The sequence below is a fragment of the Larus michahellis genome, chromosome 4 (genome assembly GCF_964199755.1).
Source record: "Larus michahellis chromosome 4, bLarMic1.1, whole genome shotgun sequence".
Lineage (NCBI taxonomy): Eukaryota > Metazoa > Chordata > Aves > Charadriiformes > Laridae > Larus > Larus michahellis.
Window position 1 is genome coordinate 40,819,460 of NC_133899.1, and position 21,727 is coordinate 40,841,186.

Here is a 21,727-nt window from a genome sequence, read left to right on the forward strand (position 1 = left end):
CCAAGTCGGGGGGTGGAGCGGGGCCGCCCCTATCTCCCGCCTCCGCAGGGCCGTAGAGGGCGGACAGCCGCCAGTGCCCCTCTTGCCGGCCCTGGGCCAGGGGCGACCGCTGCGGGGAGGCGCGACGGGCGGGCGACCAGCGGGCCGGGCCGGTGGCCCGAGCTCCGCACCACATCCCGCCCCCGTGGCCGCCCAGGGGCGCCTCCCATTGGTCGGCGCCGACTCCCTCCGCCCTTCTCATTGGCGGCGGGTCGCGCCCGTCACGGTGCTGCCGCCGTCCGGCTGCGATCGCCGGGGTGAGGGCGCGCACCCGCCGCAGGTAGCGCCGCGGCGGCGGCCGGAGCCGGGCTGTGGGGCCGGAGCTTCGCGCCTCGGCTGCCGGGTCTCTCCCGCCGGCGAGGGGGAACTCGGCCTGTTGCTGCCGGGAGGAAGGACCGCGGCGGCGTCTCCCCCCGTGCCGGGGGCGGGGGAGCGATGGGCCGCGCATTGTTTGCCCTGTAGGCAGCGCCCGGCGGGCAGCGGGGCGGCGGGCCATGGGCGCCGCGCCTTTGTCTCCCGAGTGAGCCGGCCCCGCTCCCGCAGCCTCCCGCCGCCATGGACGTGACCGTCTCGGAGCTGCTGGAGCTCTTCCTGAGGAGCCCCTTGGTGACCTGGGTGAGCGCGGCGGGCGGAGCGGGGGGCGCTGAGGGGAAGTGGGGGGGTGCGTGCGGCCGCCATCCCCTCACCCCCGCTGTCCTTCCCTCTGCCGGCAGGTGAAAACCTTCGGGGCCCTGGGGAGCGGGGAGGAGGACAGCCTCGGCGTCTACATGGAGCTGGTGGATGGCGTCGTGCTGAACAAGATCATGCTGCAGATGTGAGTGGGCTCCCGGGGGAAAGGGGGGGTTGTCTGGGCCCCTCGGGGGCGGTGGGGGGCTGAGGAGAGGCCACTCCCGGCCCCGGGGCGGCTCCGGCGGGGACGGGTCCGCGGCTTGCAGGCACCGGGGCAGGGACGGAGCGGCGGCTCTGCCTCGTTGCCTTTTAGTTGCTATTTGAATTAACAAAAAAAAAAAGGAGGAATCATCCCCCCAACCTCATCCAATTCTGTAAAATCTGCTTAACTTTTTTCTAATTTTTTTTTTGGGGGGGGGGGGGTGGTAGTGGTGGTGTGTGTATGTGGTTTTGTTCTTGTTTTCTCCCCAAACAGTTTAGTTGTTCATACAGGCTTTAGGGGAAGGCAGTATAAATAAGGAAATGAAAGTACTGTATCATGTAAAGCTTTACAGGGAGGACTTCGTCTGAAGTGTGTCTACATTCTCGTCTAAACTTCGCTATTTAATACACGATTCAGAAAAAACCCACCCAACTTCGATGATCTCTCGTTCAGGCAGCAGTGTTGAGGGTATGTCTTGAGGAAACCTATAAATAGGTTAAAAGACCTGAAAATACCTTAACATTGAAGTGAATTGTCGATAAAATTTGTACGTGTTTTGACCACATCCTTTCCTGTTGCTGGTCTGCTGCCTGTAGATCCTGATTGTTTTGTATCATCTCTGTATTTGCTTTTAAATATTCTGAAATGTGTCTGATAAAGAGTTTGTAGAAGAGACACGTTTGACTTTCAGGGGAGGAAACTTTTGAAATCACTCAATTTGGCACTGCACTCCTTTAAGTGAACTAAATCAATTGAAGCTTGACCAGTAATTTGCAATGTTAGGCCAAGTCCAAGCACTTAAATTAAGAGTTCATATTAGAATCTTTAAGTGAAATTTTTGAAAAGTGACTTCAAAAAGTCTGACAACCTGTGCCCCACCCACTAAAGTTGGCAAGTTTTGTTATCTTCTGGTACCTATCATCTGCTCCTTTTGAAAAGGTAATCAAATTTCCTTCCGTTTTGATGTTACTAACAGTGGAAATTGTGAACAGGAACTTAGATAGTGAAGCTGGTGAAGATTTGTGATTCGGGACAGAATCCTGATCAGTGTGGTGAAATGTTAGCTGGGATGGAAACATGATGTAAAGACAGCAATTTCCAGCACTTCCCAAGGAGTAATTACACTTTAAAAAGAGACCTTTCTGCAAATTAGAGCCTTGAGTATGAGCATCCAGATCCAGACGTGTACTTTTCCAAGGCAATTGGCTTATGATTTACAAACATTGTGTGTGGCATGGGGGTGACCAACTAAACTATCAAGGAACAGCAGCAGTTGAGTTTGCTGCAGGTTTAACTAACTAAACTATCACTGTTATCTAACATGTGAAAGAATCTTATTATTTCAAAACAAGAAAAATTAGCTTAGTACTTAGTTGCTCTTGAATTTTGATATTAAATAGTCTGAAGTTATGTGGCTTTTGAGTGACTGTGGTGTTCTTACATTGAATGAACGCATCATTCAGTGTGTTTTAGAAGTGCTTTTATCAGGCGGTGTATGCAAACTGAAATATTTTGTAGTTGGCCATTGAAATATGTCTAAGGAGGCATAAAATTGCTAAAGTCTATGGAGCAACGTAACAATGCTCTGGGGACAAGGAGTGAACGATAAGATCTCGTTGAAATAAGGAAGATAAGCGTATAGGCTGACTGAGTGCAGTGACACTAGTTGGCATTTTGTCGGATATCATGCATTTGTGAGAAATGCCCTGGCATGTGTACTTGCCTTAAGCAGTCAGGAAAACAAGTTTGTTTTTTCTTAAAAAAAAAAAAAATCTTTGCCAGCAGTGTTGCAGAAGATGTAAGTGGGGAGAGCATAAGCAATGTGGAGCAGGAAACTGTCCCTACACAATCAGGGCGCTTTTTCTCCTTTTTAGGTAGCTTTGGCAGTGCTTCTAATGGTGTCTAAGGAGCTTGAAACCAAGAGCTTTCTACTGAAAGCCCCAAACTGTTTAACTTAGGAAGGATCGCGGTTGTATTTATGTATAATAACCCAGCAAGGCGCTCAGCAAAGGTGCTGTCTGTGACCATCACTTTTTCCTGACTTAACCTTTAGAAATTGCAATGCAATTGCTGCTTGCCTGTAAATCAGGAAAGCCTTGCAAGGTGTGTTTCTGCTCCACAAAGCTTCCGGAATAGAAAAATAAATGTTTTTTTTTAAAATGCTTGCTCATCACCTTTTTCTTTTCTTTTCTTTTTTTCTTTTTTTTTTTTTTTTAAAGTCCTGGTCCCTGAAGATGACTTTCAGTGCTTGGCTTGAGATTTTTTTTTCTTGCTTAAATTGTATTAATGAAGGCCTTTGATAAATCTGCTAGAATTTGGTTGTGCCGGGCTGTGATAGTGTTGGTTGTCTGAAAGCACAGATGCGGGCACGCACATGCAGAGAGCAGGGGGTAGCTGGGCTCCCCGTGTGGGTAGCTGTCTCCTCACTCGTGTGTTATTTTCCTTTTAGTTTTTTAGGTTAAATATCCTGCTTGACTACTTACTGGAACACAGATAACACAGACACATGAGCTTGCATCTGAACACCTTGTGTGATGCAGTACTTTGCTGCAGATCAACAGGTTTCTTCCAGGGAAGATTTTGAAAGCTAGATTGTGACTTTCATTATTAAAAATAAAACATTTTTGTCCTGCAGCTAAGCAGACTTTAAGTTTAATCTGTGTCCAAAAGACAGGTGGATCTGTGGAGAAATCCAGCTCTACCTGTTGAGTGGAGATTGCTGAGTGAAAGGAAGGCTTTAGCTGTTTGAGGCGTGAGTGGGCTGTGCGAGCTCAGTCAGCCTCTGGTTTCTGTTGTAATAGGTTGGATTTTGCCCAAAAGGCTGTCTGGCAACTTAGAGTGGGTGGAGAAGATCCCAACAGCTTGGTGTTTTGGTGTCAACGTTTTTTTAGGCAGTGGGTTCGTATCAGCAGGGCAGCTGTGTCACCAGAGAGATTCATGACACCTATCGCTTTTCCTGGCTGTGTGACAGGAGGCGAAAACAGGGCTGTGCCTTCGCTCCATCCTTGTCAGAAACGAAGAGCTCCCAGGAACCTTGGCCCTGAATAAAATGTCGTTTGCTCAGGCACATCAAATGTAGCCATGGCACAAGGGCAGAGAAAGGGGACCCGGCCTGGACTTAGGCAGATTCTGGCCATAACATGGTCGGTAGAGGACCTGCTGGTGATCCCTTTGCTGGTGATCCCTTTGCTGGTGATCCCTTTGCTGGTGATCCCTTTGCTGGTGATCCCTTTGCTGGTGATCCCTTTGCTGGTGATCCCTTTGCTGGTGATCCCTTTGCTGGTGATCCCTTGCAAAGCAAGACCCTTTTAAAAAGGGAGTTGGGGATTGTTTTATTTCTCAGCAGTGGTGCCTAGCTGGTTAACCAGTTAAATCTAATAGGAAGAGGCAGACAGACAGCAGCATTTGATTCCCCCACTTATATTTTAAAACAAGACAAATGTGCGTGTTTTTTTTTTTTTTTTTCCCCCACCAAGTCATTTTGCTGTAAGTGGGTGGTTTCCTTTTCCTGTGTTCTGTCCAAGTGTATGCCCCAGCCTGATCACTCATGAAGGACACGTTGATTTTTGCAGACTTGCAGTACTGGCTGAATACAGAAATGTTTGTTAATCTTCAAAGTGGAACTGCCCTGTCCCGAGCTTCTGTGTTTCTGGTGGATTTACGTGTATCAGGTTAACGAGCTTCTCTGCAGACAGATTTTCAAGAACTTTTTTTCAGTTGGTTTTGTGTCACTTCCTGGTGTGGAATTAGCACATGGTGACACTGCATGGGCTGCCTCCAGTGTTGCAGTTGCAGCTGTGGCATAATACCTACAAGCATAAACAAATATTTACCCTGTTTAACTTCTTCTAGAAAGTTTTATTTGGGAAATGATGTGGGGGCTTACACATGCAGGCACACAAGCACTTAAGTGTTTTCATACCGACTCGTTCTAATTTTTCCAATTGATGTTTTTTTGTTACGCATTCCTGTTTACTGAATGTTTTGTTAGGAATACATCTGATAAAACCATTTGTATTAAAACCACATAATAAAAATGCACAATACTAGGTTTTTCCGTTTAAATTGCAGCTGTCATGGTTTGTGGTACTGTCAATCTGTCGTCTTTAATTTAGCCCACGTGACAGGAACAGCCACGTTGTGAGTGCCCGCTCCTTGTGGTTTGTAGCAAATGGCATGATTACCGGAATGTTGATGATATGTATCTATCTAATTTAAAATCTTATTTAAAGGTGTGTTTTTCTACCATTTTCCATGCGATTTAGAAACCCCTCCAGCCTTCAGTGGCTTCATCCAACGTGATGTCCGAGGAAGGCAGAGTTAGGCTGGTCCAAGAGTGGTTGGGGTATTTGCAGCTAGTGAGTGTCGCAGAGCAAAGAGCCTTGGGATGCTGGGCCCAGCCATCTCCTCCTGGCGTCTCATAACCCTCGGGCCCCTTACTCATCAAAATTACTTGTCAGAAATTGCTCAAATGGGATTGTCATTTTGAATTTTAAACATGAAATTTTTTTTTTTGTTGTTACTTTTATTAATTGGTGGCTTAAGGGGTGGCATCTTCAAGTACTTGTGCTGCCGGCCTCACGCCTGCCGAATGGGTCACTTGGCCTCTGTCTCCTGGCCCTTCCTTTCCTCTGTGCTCTTGTAAAAGTCATGAGGTTGTACAAATCAGAGGACTTCTTTAAAATATTTGGGTATATAGTGAGGTTTGAGGCTTTCCTTCTGTTTATTTGGCTTGGGTGGTTTTTTTTTTTACTGGTTTGCAAAGTTGCTTAGGCACACCTCAGTCACACCACCTCAGTCTTATTTAGATAACTTTTTTGATCTTAAGGAGTAGGTGGTTTTTAAAAAAAGAGAATTGTAGTTTTCATTATATTTGTGTGTAAAGCAAAGACCAAACATCAAAGGACTGAAAAAGCACCTCACTGAGGTTGTGTTCAGGGATTTTTCAGATACGAATTCCTGTCTGAATGTTTGGGTTACCTGTTTAGTGTTGCAAAAAGTCTCTTTAATTTTCAGTATGATCCTTGGAAAGAGTTTCTTTCTGTAAAATTCTTCATAAACAAGTTTCACCAACCAAGCTATAACGCGCAGAGTGTGGTACCAACAGCTCTGTCTTCTTTAGGATAGAAACGTGTGTAAACACAGAATTTGCCTCTTATGGTATGATTTTACTCAGGTGCTTTTTTTTTTTTTTTTTTGAGGACCCTGTTTCCCTTTCTTGCTTTTCCCTGCTGTAGATCAGGCTCTTTGGGTTGTAGGGTTTTGAGTACCTCAGTCTCTCTAGGTTTTTAGCCTTTTTCTTTCACTCACTGTGAGATTGGTAAGCATGCCTGATTGGGGGTTTTCTGGCAACTTGCTCCTTCCCTGAGTACAGTAGTTCTGAATAAATGCATGTCTCGAACCTTTGATTCTCATAAGTGTTCATCTCCATGCTTGTTAGGTCAAAAGATGTTTTGCCAGTTCAACTGGATTAAACTGAATTTACCTGGTAAATGGAAAAGAATAAGTCTGTCTTTTTTGGGAACCTCCCACTGCCTCCAGGAGCAACTTTCTGTGGGTCCTCCAGGTTCTTGGCTGTGGAGCTAGGACAGCAGTGGTCATTGCTTGAGCTTATCTGATCCAGGATTAAGGAAAAATACAGTAACAAACGAAGAAGAAATGGGATATTGCTTGTTGAGAAGGAATTGTTTAGTTTTCCCTGTGGTAGTTTGAAGGGTAGGCTCTGCTGGCCTTCCACATCTTGTGCAAAGGGTCCTCTCTGAAGTGAGCTGAGGTGCTGGCTGAAGTTGTTACACCACGTATTCAGAAATCCAAACCATAATTTTTTTCAAGGTACGTTCTGATTTCAGAAAAGCTTTTAACTTCCTTGTCTGTGAGGAGGAGGAGGAGGCAGGACTGCCCCAGTGACACTGTGCTGCAGCTTGGCTCCAGGTTAAGAGCCCCCAGAGGTCAATGGCATTAAGGGCTCTTGGGGCAATCAATTACCCTTAATGAAGATGATAGGATAAAAGCTCCAGAATTGCTTCTGAGGGCCTGGTCCTGCCGATGCTTATGTTCTTGGAACAGATGACAAGAAGATGAGCAGGTCTGGTCTTGGAAGGAGGAGTTGTTCTGTCTTACGTGCTTTTGAAAACCTCATCTGTGTTCTACAGTTACACTGCCTGCAGCTGTTGAAGAAATTGCCTCTCCTTTGCGGTGGCTAGTGTGTGTGTTTTGTGGATTTTTGCCCTGTTTTGTGTAGTTTTTGGAAGGGTTGTTGAGTATTGCTCCACTCTATAGCCAAAGCTTTCTCTTCCTGGACGTAGACCTGGGTCACTGCAGAGAGTGATATAAGCAGTGTGCTGCCTACATGAGCTTTCGTGTGGAAATGAGAACTGTAGACTGACCCTTCTGTTTGGCCAGCTTCTCTTTACTGTACGTTTCTTCCCTTTCAGCTTCCCAGTTTGTTGTCGTGACCTTGCCTAAAAAGGCTAAGCATCCTTCAGGGTCCAGCATCTGCTCAGGGTACTGAAGGCAAGGTGCTCTCTGAGTTCAAGCCCAGGTGCCGTTGACACTTCTCCCAACTTGCTGTGTTGCTGAAGACCCATACTGTCCAACTGTGTATGGGTATGGCTTCTGCACTCCTGTACCTGAGTAACAGTAACATGGAATACTTATTATAGATTTTACTTTAAAAGCTTGTTATGGTTGCTCCTCTTTTTTTCTCTTTTGTTCATAGCTTATTATAACGCCAATCAGCATACAAAATCCTTTGCTGCTGTAAAGGCTGTGTAGGATCTTGCTAGTTTACGTCAGTGGCAGTTTTGGTCACCTGTACTTCAGTTTGCTTGAACCCTGGTAGGTAAGTGCTGTGTGTGATGTTATCTGCTGCCAAGGCAGTTTTCTCTTATCTCTGGAATATCTACGTATTGTGTTATATTTATACACACAGCACTGCTTTAGCTAGAGAGGTGCTTCAGGATAGTTCTCTATTTAGAAAAAAAAAAAAGTAAAGAAAAAGCTCTTTGACATACTTATGTAAACTTTGGCAGATACATTTTAAAAATAAATATTGGATCAGTTCCTCTTTTATTTCCCTTGTCAACGCCTGAGTTCAATATTTGGCTCTGGAAGAGCTGTGAATGGCTTAATTAACAGCCAAAGCAGGGCCCTGGGAGGCAGGTGTTTGGATTGTGTAGGAGTTTGCTGATAAGAGTCTTTATTAGAGGGGAAACACAAAGCTTTGATCTACGCTATTGGCAGATAAAGGTTTTCTGATTCCTTTTTTTGCAACATGTTACGGTGCACATAGAGAATCTAAAGGTGCACATTCATATTAAATAATTTGCAGGGTTTTTTTCCTTGTGTTTTATTTTAGAAATACAATTGTTTCAGGTACAATCTTGTTTAAGTTCCTTTAAAATCAAAACTTGAGGCTTCTTTCCCTAAAATCATTCCACCAACTTTTTCCTGTCTTGCCTATATCTCTACCTACGTTTATATTTTGTTTATATCTTGTAGCCCGGTAGAGCTGGTTTTTTGCGACACAGTGGGTATATGACAGAGATCTAGTTAGATGATATGGATATAATAAAAATGCAGTGCGCCTTTTCCTCTGTATAATACATTTGGGGTTTGCACAGTGATCTTTGATCATGTGTTAACACCCTCCTCTTGTCATAAAGCTCCAAAGCCAAGGAAAGGTGGTAGTCTTTCCTAGGGTTCCCTTTATTTGAATAAGATAAACCCCTTATTATCAGAGACTGCTTTGATCTAATGTGCATCAACTAAATATGCCCTTTGCTTCAGGGAAATATAAATAAGGAGGGAAGCTGCCCTGAATGGCTGTTTGAGTTAACCTAAAGTAGGTTACTTTGCGGCACACAGGAAGATTTGCAAATTAGACATAGGTGCAAAGGTAACGAGCGTATTCTGTCATGAATTAATGTATATGTATCCTGTATAATTATGTCAGCACATTTAATGGGTAAGTTTTTAATGGTTTTCCTGATGGTGCATTATTGAGATGCTAAGTCTTAGTGCTGAGTAAACTAGTAATACTTTATTTTCTTTTTCTTCTAATAGAGATCCTCGACCAACCAACCAACGTGTCAACAAGCATGTAAATAATGACACCTACCTTCGGGTTCAAAACTTGACCATCTTAGTCAGAAACATTAAGACTTACTATCAGGTGAGATTTCTGCTCTCTGCTCATTTATCTGTGGTGATTCCTGTAATGTTCCAGCTAGTGCAGGGGCTGGTGGCTCAAAAAGAAGCTTGCTACAGGAAATGGAGAGGAAATTGTGTTTGTGTAAAAGTACTTTCAGCCGTGCTTTCCTTATGAAATGACAATACGGCTACCTTCTCTATAGCCAGGGGGTGCTTCCCTGCCCCCCTGTTTTTTTAAAGAGAAATTGTGCTGGAAGGCTGTGATGGCACTTGAAGATACATGTAGTAAAAAGGCTCTTTTGTGGTGGCGTTGTGGGGTATGTATGTGGAGGGGTTTGCTGAAATCGGAATAATGTTTTTGAGTATAAAATTTGTTTAAAACAAGGAACCTTCTCTTAAAAGGGGCTTCCAGTAAATAAATCGTTATGAAGAAATGTCTTTAATGCTAGAATATAAAGCTCAAATTGATATGCTATTAGCAAAAATAAATTTGTGCTTATCTTGAAGGTAGACTTCTTATGCTGTGTACCTGTTCTTGGGTGTTAAAGCAGTTGTTTGTTCTGACCTCCTTGTCTAAGAGACTTAAGTGCAGGAATGACTGCAAATTCTCACAAATAGCGCGCTTCTTAGGCGGCATCCTTGAACTGACCGTCAGTGTTCCCCTGCTGTCATAGTGCTCCCCTAAAACCAGCCTGGTGACAGCTGGGAACTTTTGCAGACTCAGATACATGTTGGATGCTGCTGGAAAGCCACAGAACTGAATTCAGTTACTCTAAATAGAATTTCTGTATACACGCTGTTGTGTATATTTAGACTCCTCGGTGAGAGGGGTAACTGTTCTACCGTTTCCTTTTACACATCTTCTGCCAGATTTGAATGCTGTACAGTATAAACCAGGCTGAAAGCACTGAGGACTGTTAAAATGCTCCTCTGCAAATGTGTCCCAATCATATAATGGACAAAACAACTAAACTGTAGACGCTGATGTCAGTGTGCTCATCCTGGACTTCATCTTTTGTGTACGTGTAGAAGAGACTGTGTATTGGCTTTGTCTTCAAAATTCAGAATAGCTGTAATGCTTAACTCCCAGTAGTGCCTTTTGATGCCGTTCTCTTCCAGAGCTTGTCTACTGCTGTTCCATGTTATTGCCACTACTCTGCTTCTGAACTTGCTTAGGGAAGCCTAAAAGCGAGAGGGACTTGTGAAAAAGTCAGATGGGGCAGATGAGTCATCTGCGCAAGTTCCAGTAGCCTGCTAGAAACATGAAGTGTGTAACTCAGGTCTGAGATGCTGTAGGAGGGTATCATGTATTTCTGAAGACAGCTGACCTGCGTCTCGATTGTTGAGAAATGGAGATGCTGATGCAATGTGTTGTCACTCCTGAGACTTGTGATTTCTAAGGGGAAATTCCATTTGATCATAACTAGAGGCTGAAGGTTTGGTATTCTGTTTTGTGTTGTATCTCTGTTACCCACTGATAAGTGTAAATGTATATGGAGTCTACAAGGAAAAAGGACCATGTTTAAGGACAGGGACAGGACTAGTCTTTCTCTCTCTCTTCTCATCCCCACAAGATTTACAATATGGAAGTCTGGTCCTTCAGGTGTTAAAACGCTTAAAGCTTTTTATTCATGTGAGTTCTTTTTCTTAGAGCTGAATAACCTGACCGTTTTTAAAAGGACCTGAAGAGAGATCAGATTCAGGAAAAAAGTGACTCAGAATCATGTGATATGTTGCTTGGTGTCTTGTTGACCTAGCTGTTGAGCTGTGTGATCATAATCCAATAAAGCTAGCAACAGCTAAAATAGGTTAAGACACAGAGTTTTCAATGGGAAACAGTAGTTGAGACTTGCAGTAGCAGGCATGACAGTGATGTTCCTGTTCTAGTCCAGAAGTTAAGTACTATGAATCTTGCTGCCTGAAGACTATATTTCCTGTATGTAAACAAAGCAGTCATGAGAGCTGATCATTCTTTGCATTTGGTCCTGAAAATGTCTAATTGTAACAAAGTTTAAAATAAAACCACTTCTTTTTTGTTTGGGTTTTTTTTTTTGTTGTTGTGATGATAACATTATGTAGGAAACCTATTTATCCTTGTCACAATCACATCTTCAGGGCAAATCCAAGGTCTCGATGCTAATCTGAGATTCCCTTTCGTGTGGTGGTGTGCAGCCTTCAACTCTCTGTAGTCTGGGAGGAGTTAGGGCCGTCTATGCAGTAACCAGCCTCTGTATGTGATTGACGCTGAGTGTAATGACGCGTCTGTACTAATGTCTCGGATATTTGGAGGGGTTTCTTGGGTTTTTTTCAACATGCAACCAAAGGGATGCTTTGGAATATATTAAATATTGTTAAACCTCTTCTCTCCTGAATGTTAGGGATTTTTTTAAATAGGTTGAAGTTGTGGGAATTGTTTGATGAAGTAGTACTAATACATTAGCTTAAAACAAAATGAGGGTAGTGTCTTAGGGACTGAAAACATGATCAAATTTGGTTGCAGACTGGAAGTGGGAGGGAAAAGTTTCTGACAAACAATAGGAACACAAATGTGCTGCTTCCTCAAGAGAAACAAAAGCTCTAAAAATACAGTGTTGGCCTTGACAACATTCCCTTTCACTTAATGGACGCTAGTCAGGTTTACAGCTTAGTTACTGAGTTTGGTAGACCAGTTCTCCTAGAATGAGGAAGATGACACCTGGTGCTTTATTAAGGACATTAGTAGGTATGAAAGAATACTTGCCCCTCTGCATTGCGCAGGAACAGTCAGGAGCATGACATGAATTCATGGTACTGTAAACTGTATCTGAGGAAGGTGACGTAAGTGTCTACTAAAATTAACTCTGATACTCAGAAGTGAGTTGACATTTTAGATCATATAATTTGTCTAGTGTATCTGTATCTCATATCTGATTTCTCATATATTTGTATAGCTAAACAAACCAGGTTATTGGGGGAATTTGGCTTTGGTTTGAGCCATGAAGATGAGTTCCAATCTGTGCTTCAGCAGGCATAACTTGGCAGGGATAAATACACTGAAGAAGCTTTTTTCCAGTTCAAATAACCTCTCATATTTAGAAGTCTGCTAACTTAATTTGTTCATTAACAGCGTCCTGAAGAGTTGCCTTCTCACAACTTTCATCAGCACACAACTGGATTGCTGATGGCTACTAGGAAAAACTCTGTGTCAGGACTCTTAAATCAGGGGAAAACATTGCTTGCTGCAGGTTTTGGGGTGTGTGTGTGTCTTTTAATTGGGTATGTAATATTTGTGATTGGTGGCAGGAAGAAACCTCTCTGCATTTCCCACTCTCTGAGCAGTTGCTTTGCAGATCTGTTCCTGAGTTGAGAGGCCCCTCTTTTGAAACCAGGCAAATGACTCATTTTGCTGTGGGGTTTCATGAGCATTCAAGAGGATCTGTCATTAATTGCATTTAATAACTCTTACGGCACTGGTTCACTGGAGAAACGGCTGGTCATAAAACTTCTGGAATTGGTGCCATGTCTCGGAAAAGGGCTGAGCACGGCAGAATGTGTTCGTTGCTTGCTCGTAGTGTGAGTTTTATGTGTCTCTTCTTGCTCTGACTGAATTCAGGCACTTGGCTGTCTTTAAACTAGAGTTCAAAATGATTTTGTAGGGAATAGTTTAGTACAGAGAATTACAGGTTGCTGTCTGTAATTACTGTGAGGATGTTGATTAAAGGGGTTGATTGGGAACTGAGTGTATTGGAGAAGAGATGCTCATCCACTTCTCACTGGTGCAGGTGTTGTGCATCCCATTCAGAGGGTGAAGTCTTTACCACATGCTACAGCTAACCAGTGCGTATGGAACAGATGGACCGCCAGCTGTCGTCTGCTGCCTTGTGGTGATAACGTAGTTGGGAATGTTGGTCCTTAAGCTAACACTGGCCAGCCCAGAGCAACACAAATGAAATTATCCTGCTATTCCTGAGCTCTGCCTTCAGTTTGAAAAGCTTCTGTTGTGAACTCCACTAAGGATTATCTACTGGCCCAATTAAATTGGCTTGAAAGTAGTTCAGGTGTGAGTACTGCAAGACTGGCTTCACTGAAATTAGCACTCTTGACCCTTGTTGACAGTGAGTTGTTATGGCCTTAACTCCCCAGGGCCTTGTGCTTCTTTTCCAAATGGTGATTAATCCCAGCTGTGGCAACTGCCTTCATAGTGGCACTTCACTGTCGCTGTTTCTGGCAACTAAAAAAAATACAAACAAACAAAACCCTTAAACAATCAAAAAAACCAAACAAAACCACCCAAAAAGCCACAAAAAAAAAAGGCAGAAAAACCCCCATAAGCTGCAACAACCCGTGCAAGAGCTATTATTGTTGTTGGTTCCATCACTTCTGATAACGGAAGAAGAAAGATAGAAAATCTAAGTGGTGTTGGCCTATCCCTTTGCAGTGCTGTAGAGAATATTTAAATCCTGTAGGTGCTGGTATTTGAAGTGTCCAGGTAAGAGCAGCTGCCCCGATGTCTGCAACATCTGGAGAACATGCTCGGACCTATAGAGTTTTGGAAAAGGCCTAAGGCAGGCTGGCAGGGGAAGCTTTGCTGTGCTTCCTCTGCTCACGTGCTAATCCTTGGGTTTAGGGTGTTTCTAAGGAACTAAAAATCACTTTGATACCAGTTTATAAAAAACTAAGTTTATGAAAGGATCTGTTTGGATGTCAGCTAGTTTCCTAACCTTCAAAAATGCCAATAATCACTCCAACAGTATGTACTGCACTCTTAAGCAAAAATTCGCACCATTTACATGAAAAACATGAGGTCGATGGAGAGAAGAAGGAAAAAAAAGAATGTGATCATCCCCTACCTAGTCCCTGTGTGGGTGTTATGGCCACATCTGGAGTATGTGGATGAGAAATGCTGTTGGAAGAAATGCTGCGTTGTGGTCACGGCTGTATTTTTGTTGCCTCTATTTCCTGCAGTTTTGTGGCCACTAAATACCTAGCAGATTGCTTCATGTTTCTAAATAGGTTGGAAATATCTATTAATTTAAAAAAAAACAAACAATAAAAATCAGAGACAGGTCTGAAACCAGTTGTGACTGTGGCTCATGCAGCTTCGATAAGAAACTCCTAACACTTAGCATTTACATTAAAGTGAGGGTGTAGGGGGGGTAAAGATTAAATTTTTTTGAGACTTTATATCACCACAAATCGTACCCTGTCCACCTAAACTCACTTAGCTGGGCTCAGAGATGATGGTGAGCAAGGATGCCTTAGTTCTAAGGCATGTTTCTTCAGACTCATGGCCTTCTCCCTTTATTTGGCTGCTGTGTGTTTCTGTAAAACAAGGGTATTTCTCAGGCATGTTAAAGGGAGTTAGCTGCCTGTGAGTCCGGCTGTTGCTGCGAGTGGTTTGGTATTGGGGCTGCAGTAGTGCTGTGTTTCTAACCTCGGGAAAAGAGGAAAAATTGTCTTCAGGCTGGGGCCAGAACTGGTTCTCCTAGTGGGTCGGGGAAGGTCTTGCAATACCAGTAGCTTCCAGATCAATAAACAACTCCTGCTTCTGTAGTTGAAGCGTTGAGTCAGGTTTGGAGCGCTTGACTGGACTGCAAAGAGGAATTCAAACTTGGAGCTCCGGGTTTGGGCACAAATTATGAATTGGCAACTGTACTTGGGCTATAAATAATGTTCTGGAAGTAGCAACGTCCTCTTCTGTGGAGTTGAAATCTTACCCTACTAGGCAGGCAAATTCTAGTGGGCTAGTAATCCAGTCCATGGCAAAGTAAACACCAAAATGCTAGAAATGCACACCTTGAAGTGAAAAAGTGTTCCTCTGTTCTCAGGGAGAGTTCATACCCACAATGACCTACTGAATTAGATGACAAAACTAAACTTTTTTTTTTTTTTTTGCTAGTCTTGTCCATTTGGTGCGTTGAACTACAATATTGGGTGACTGCTTTCCTTTGATTCCTGTTCCTGAGAAGTCTTAATCTAGTAATTTGGCTTTTAGGGGACCTTTCCTCATCTTGAGCTTTAAATTCCAAGATTATTAACTGAGAATGTCAGCTTTATAAAGCAAGATGCCAGAAGCTTCAACAGATAAGCTTTTTCTACTTCAAATACTTTGCAGATGTCGTGCACTCTTAAGAGTATGTTCTCTACCTTCTCTGTACTGTTACATACAGTCTCCTGAGTTGTTTCTGCATTGGGAATGGTGGTGTTGCACCTACCAAAGGTACTGTACAGGTCCTCGTGGCCTTATGTTGCAGCTGCGTGTAGAAGGAATGGTGAGCGTCCACTGAGGCTTTCTGCACCTTAGTCGTTTTTCACAAACGTGCAATAAATTAGTGTGACAACTAAGTTAGTACTCAGGTGCTGTTGCAGAGATGCTCTGTGTTTCAGTACGGCTAGGGCCCAGGAGATACTGCCGCTCTGCCACAGGCAGAGTAGGACCTTACTAGCTCTGTATTTGTTTCCGCTCCTTAATTTGACTTCTCTAGGTAGTTTAAGCTTGCTACAGGCACAGACTGTCTGTATGTATTTATGCAGTACTTAGCTTAACGAGGCTGCCTTAGCTCTGCAGTGACAAAAATGTTTAGAGTTTGGTTTTCTGTTCTGCGTTAGCATGATCCATAAGCCATGAAGGACGCATGTAAGACTGGTATTGTGAGGGTGTTCAGGTGTTTCGATGGTGGGTACAGGGCAAGGTCAAGACTGACCTTGGCATAGACATTCTGGGAAATGCCGAACCAGTGACATTAGTCTCTGATTTAGTCCATCACTTGAAAATAGTGGTACCACTTTGCTGCAAGTGGAATGAACATAACAATCACAAAGATCACAGGCTTTTTGTATAGGTTGTCTTACTAAGTATTTTGGTGAGAAAGAGACAGGTGACTCATCAATTCCAGCCAGACTGTCTGATGCTTTTAAGGAGAATTGTCTTGCTCCTTTTGGAAGGACCAAACAAAACAAACATTTCTGCCCCAGAGCTGAAATAAGTTTCTGGGGAGGTCAGTTTGAAAACTGTTCCTGAGTTGATGGGGTGGTTAGGGGCTTGCTGTCAGACAGCTGATTGAGATTACTGGCTGTGATTCTAGGGTGCATTTCAGCTGATATATTGAATTATGTCTGGAAGTTTAACGGAGGACTGAGTTTAGAGACTTTTTTTATTTTTTTCCCCCGAGGCTCCACATGCAGTTTAATACAGAATGAAACAGTGACCTCAAACAGACGGAAGAGAATAGGTTGGTTTTTAAACTACTTTATTGCCTGTAATTTCCTGGAGCTAGAATATGGGAAAAGGCAGAATAGGCTGGCATGTGTCCGTGTAGTCCTGTCTTTGTTTTGCTTAATAAGCTAGAGGGGTGTGAATTCATTGTGCAGACAAATGAAGAAATTGAGCCAAGAAAAGAGAGGAGCGGTGTCCTAAAATATGGAGGCAAATGGAAGTGACCTGTAAAAAATTTTACGGTATGGAATAGCTGTTTGGTTCCCACACAGCAGTATTTGCTTCACCTCTGGCATGTTAACTGAAAACAATTCTTGGGATATCTGAATTACAGAACACATCCACTGTGTCCATGGCTTAAAAAAAGGGTAATGTGAGAGTGTGTGTGGCTTTTCTTAATGAAAGCCAAGGCCTAATGTTAATCTCCTGGACTATCGCTGTGATTACCAATGCTAAAGCCACAGGGTATTTCTGTCCTGTTACATACATGGTTTTAGATATTAGGCTTAAGACATAAGTCACTGTTCAGACAGTCTCACCAGACAGCCATGTTCAGTCCTGCTGCCTAGATTGCAGGCAAATGTCCCATTTTTGTCAGCTGAAATTTTGTGAAGGAGGAAATCAGGTTTTATAGAGCCTACCAATTTTGGGTAAGTTAGAAAATAGCCTGCGTGCCACTTGTAGCTGAAAATAGCTTTGAGATTTATTTTTGATAAATGAAAGTTAAAGATTGCTTTATTGCTTGTGTTTCTGTAATGAATTCCATGTCATTTAGTACTTCTCATTAAAAAGCCTTTAAAGAGGCAAGAAGATGAATTCTACAAAAGTATGATTGCCAAACAAATCCCCCTAATTTCATACCAGTTCCCAAAGCAAATAATTCCTGCTTTTTAATGGCAGGTAGCAAATGCAAGTGATTTGTGTTCTTATTTTATTTGCATGTTCTGTCTGTGAAAATGTTTGTTTTTTTTTTTAATCCAGTGTGATGGTGGATGAGGTGGATGCTCTTGGGCCAGGATGTGGGGAAGGAGGTTGTGGAGTCACCTACCCTCTTGAAGAATGATGGGATTTGCCCTTCCGAGTGGGTCTCTGGACCTGGGGACAGGAGGAGGTTTTAGTGTGGTAGTTTCTTTGCTGAAGACAAGCCACAGGAAAGGGTGTATTTCTTACTTTATGTGGTGTATGGACTTTATGCCAGCACAAACGAGGGAAGGCACCTGCTCACAAATGCACAGTAATTGAAATGCTGTGCCTCGCTGATACATGCATACATCTCCCATTTGCAAATATCTTGGTTTTTAAAAGGAAGGATTTTAAAGAAAGTGAACTCTAAAGAGCAAATCAGCAAATTAACGTGTGTGTGCACTCTACTTTAAGGAAGCAGAATGGCTTTTTTTTTAATAGCTGTTTAGATGGGCTGTTTGAATAGAAGCTGTTTGAGCTGGTGCCTCTCCTGTTTCCGATTATGATTAAGAGATGGAGCTGAAGGAGGATCAAGTGTTTTAAATTCTGCTGGGTCCTCATATGGCCAGTAAAAATGCCTAAATGAAATCTGCTCAGCAGACTGAAATGGCCCCTGTGGAGCTGTCACTCTCTGTTCTCTTTCATAATTAGCATTATTAAGTCTCTAGATGTTGATTTAATTTGTTTTTTTAGACTTAGAATGACATTGTTAGGGCCTGTTAGGTGATCAAGATAACAATGATAGACATCTGGTCCTTTGGGGAGTGGTAGCAAAGACCTGCGGTCTGTGCACAAAGGAAAAAAAATATTGTATGAATTCCATTTAAATATCTTCCTGTCCTGTGAAAATTATTATTTAGTGGGTTGTGAATACTTAAAAAAATTTTAAACTACAATAACTAGTGTTCTTCCTCTAGAAAAAGTCACCTTTTTTTACCTGATGCTAAAGAACTGATTTCAAAACCATCTGAGTTGTTTGCTGTAAGGTTGAGAAGCAAAAGAAGAAAGATAAATTCCTTGTGGCACTTTAAAGAGTTGTTTTGCTTTGGTTGTCTTTTTTTTTTTCTTTTTTTGTTTCTTTTTAATGGTGATCCCATCTGTAATAGATCCACTGGGAAGGTATTCGTAAGGGAGTGCAGCATCAAATGCGTATTGCAGAAAGACCTGTTTGGTGCACGGTGTGTGTTAGAAGAAAAGGGGAGGGTGGTACCGAGGTTAATGCCTGGTTTATTTTGGAGCAGCTGTGTTACAGTGGAGCTAAGTGGCTGGAGTCCCACGGGAGGCATAAGCATTTACTGCCAGAAACTGGAAGGAGGTGAATTTCTTTTTAAGTTTAGATATTAAATGCAGAATTACTATGTACGTTAAAAGGCTCATTTGTCAGGATGCATGTTCAAAGAAGCAGAATCAGTCCTGAGGAGTTGTTACCTTTAAAAATAAAGCACGCTTCACTGTTTTTTAAAAAAAGCCCCAAATTTCTAGTTTGGCTAGTTACTTGTTTGAGTTAATTGGAGTCTCAAGACTGTTTAGTTACTTCAAAGCAGAACTACACTTTAACTACAAGGAGTTGCCTTTTAATGTAATAAATGTCTTAAGGTCACTTTTTGAATTTTGATCTTCCAAAAAGGAGGAAAAAACCCAACCTAACAACCAAACCAAACAACCCCCCCCTCCCCTTTCTGTGTGTTCCGTGTTTTCCTGAATCTGAAAAAGCCATGTGTCAGTACTGAAGGCTTTGTCTTTGTTTTCAAGGTTTGTGGGAAATGCTTATCTGAACAGCACGTGGACGTATCTTTACAGTTTTACATGCAGAAGGAATGAGTCTATAGTAGAGGGACCACAAAAGCTGCCATTATTAGAAGCCTTGCTTACACTTCAGTGCTCTGGCGCTTAATCTAGCTCCCAGCTTCCAGTCATGCAGAAGAAACTAAACCAGAGTGCTCTGTTTTAATTCTCTTAACTTGGTTGAGCCTGTACCGCCTTCCGTCCAGTATGTGTTTCCTTTGTAGCCTGAGCCAAAATCTGGATTGGAAAGGTGATTTTGATCTCCCTTTTTCACTTAGCCCTTTCTCTTTATAAATTGCTGGGTCCAAATTCTGTGCAATTGAGTGATTCAAACTTCAAATAATTTATTTCTTGAAGATTTGTCTCTATAAGACGCAACTGCAGTTTGGCCTCTTGTTTCTTAAAGCATTAACTTGCAATTGCACTTTCTTTATATGGTGTAGGACCTGATTTTAAGTGGCACTGACTTTGTCAGGCTGAACTGATGGAACTTGAGATGCCGAGCATCTTGAATGGCGCGGTCTTTAAGCAGTTTTGCTTTGATGCCCTTGGATGTTATGAAACCAGAGCTGTCTGCCAGATCATGGTTTGTTTTGGCTCTTCTCCTTGACAGCATATCGCAGCCTTTACCAATGTCAAGGTATTTATCACACTTTAATCAGTACTTAGAGATTTTGCAGTGTTTATGGCAACCCTTTGAATATCTGCAGAAGGACTCATCCAGACTTGCTTTCCTGGTCTTGAGCTGAGCAGGACACCTGGTTTTGGGGGCTTTGAGCGCTCTGCCCAGCCTGCTAGTGAGAGAGAGGCACTCAGATGAGAGAGCTGAGTTGACATGGCAAAGTAAAAAGCAGTTGTTTTTATAACAATCTGAACTGAACTGCTCTACCCTTCCAGCACGTGGACTAGGCAGTTAAGCCTGTGCTTTGTCACCCATTAATAAGGGACAGATCATTTGAAGTTTATTTTCAGTTTGTTTATAAACAAGTAGAAACACATTTGTAACTGGTAACTTAACCTCTTGAGGCTCAAAAAGGAAAATCTTAAGTATTAAATGCATGTGAAAACAAACCAAAACAAAATCAGACCACCTTGATCTTACTGATGCCCATGCAAGCCTCTCCCATCCAGTTGGATTAATCTTAATTCCTCAGTCTTTTGTAAGTCAAGAAAGTTAATAGTGAAGAGTAACTTTTTTAGTTGGCTAAATGCTGCAGAATGATGCTTAAAACACAAACAAGTTCCTGATTTGTTCTGCTTTCTGTAACAGGTAGCATACAATTCCAAACTTAAAACTTTAGTATACGCTCGAGTCTTGGTGCTTCCACCAGCCATATTTAATATGCAAAGGAGGTGACAAGTAGATGCATTCAGCACGTTTGTTTTAAATAACCTTTTTATATGGCAGTTTTTAACGTACCTCTGCAGCACCACAAAACCAGAGACTATAGCTTACTGGTCACGTGTGATACTTTTTCATAGGTGAATCTGAGATTCTAAGGCAGCTATTTGGGTTTTAAAACATTTTCAGTTTTTTAAAATCCTTCTTCCCCCTTCCTACCTTCCCAGCCCACCAGGTGAAATGTTTAACTGGTCCTGAAATGTTTTGTTGGGGGGCTTGTAAGAAAAGCAGAAGAAAAAAGCCGGTTTTACAAAAGAAGAAAAAGAGTGATATCAAAGCACATCTGTGTGTCTTATATGAAATAGGTTAAGAATATGAAATAAATTAAGTGGAACAGTTGTCAGAAGAACAGACTGAATGCCCTGACCCCAGAATGCCTGCATTCTAGATGCTGATAGATTTACTTGGGAGAAGAGGAAAACCTGAGATATGATCTTGTTTGCTGGGTTCGTGGCAGTTATTGCACCAACAACTTTGAAATTTGTGCTTTATTGCCGGGTAGATTTGTTGATATTGATGGTGACTTTGACTTAGCTTAAGCATGAATCCATATGAACTGAAACTTACAGCTTACCAGTTTTCCAAAACTTTCAGTGCAAGCCTTCTGTTGGACGGGTGCCGGGCTCTAAGAACTGGTCCTCTCCATCGGTTGGATCTAGTGAGACTGTGGTTGGCATGAAGTGTTGTTTCCAAGTCAGTTCACGCTATGTAGGGCTTATGACATACAGCAACGTGGAATCTGCCTTCAGGAGCTGTGACCCTCCCCATCAGATACAGTAAACTCAGTTTGAATGCGTTCCCTTGCGAATGGGAAGTCCCTCAGACAGGCTGAGAGAGTTGGGGGTGTTCAGCCTGGAGAAGAGAAGACTCCAGGGAGACCTTAGAGCCCCTTCCAGAACCTAAAGGGGCTCCAGGAAAGCTGGGGAGGGACTCTGGATCAGGGAGGGGAGCCATAGGATAAGGGGGAATGGTTTTAAACTTGAAAGATGTTTTTAAACTCGGATTAGATGCTAGGAAGAAACTTTTCACTCTGAGGATGGTGAGGCACTGGCCCAGATTGCCCAGCGAAGCTGTAGTTGCCCCATCCCTGGAGGTGTTCAAGGCCAGGCTGGATGGGGCTTTGAGGAACCTGGTCTAGTGGGAGGTGTCCCTGCACATGGCAGGGGCTTTAGAACTAGATGATCTTTAAGGTCCCTTCCAACCTAAACTGTTCTATATGGTTACACCTATACTTCCCCAAGAGACAGCTTTGCAGAGGGGTGTTTGCCATCTGTTCTGGCGTCATGCTGTTTTGCAATATGAAAGGAAGGAGGAAGCTTCC

The 21,727-nt window shown here is 42.8% G+C and overlaps 1 protein-coding gene across 3 annotated transcripts in view; it reads left to right on the forward strand.

Moving 5' to 3' along the window:
* Window positions 1-290: 290 nt before the first annotated feature.
* CCDC88C (coiled-coil domain containing 88C) overlaps window positions 291-21,727 on the forward strand; it is a 100,100-nt gene continuing 78,663 nt past the window's right edge. For 2 of the 3 annotated variants that reach the window (XM_074584206.1, XM_074584209.1), the window contains exons 1-3: window positions 313-654; window positions 753-853; window positions 8,975-9,083. In XM_074584206.1, the coding sequence (XP_074440307.1) occupies window positions 595-654; window positions 753-853; window positions 8,975-9,083 (270 nt within the window). In that variant the 5' untranslated portion in view covers window positions 313-594. Of the gene's footprint in view, window positions 655-752; window positions 854-8,974; window positions 9,084-21,727 lie in introns of all 3 variants that reach the window. The other variant, XM_074584207.1, reaches the window with a different exon arrangement.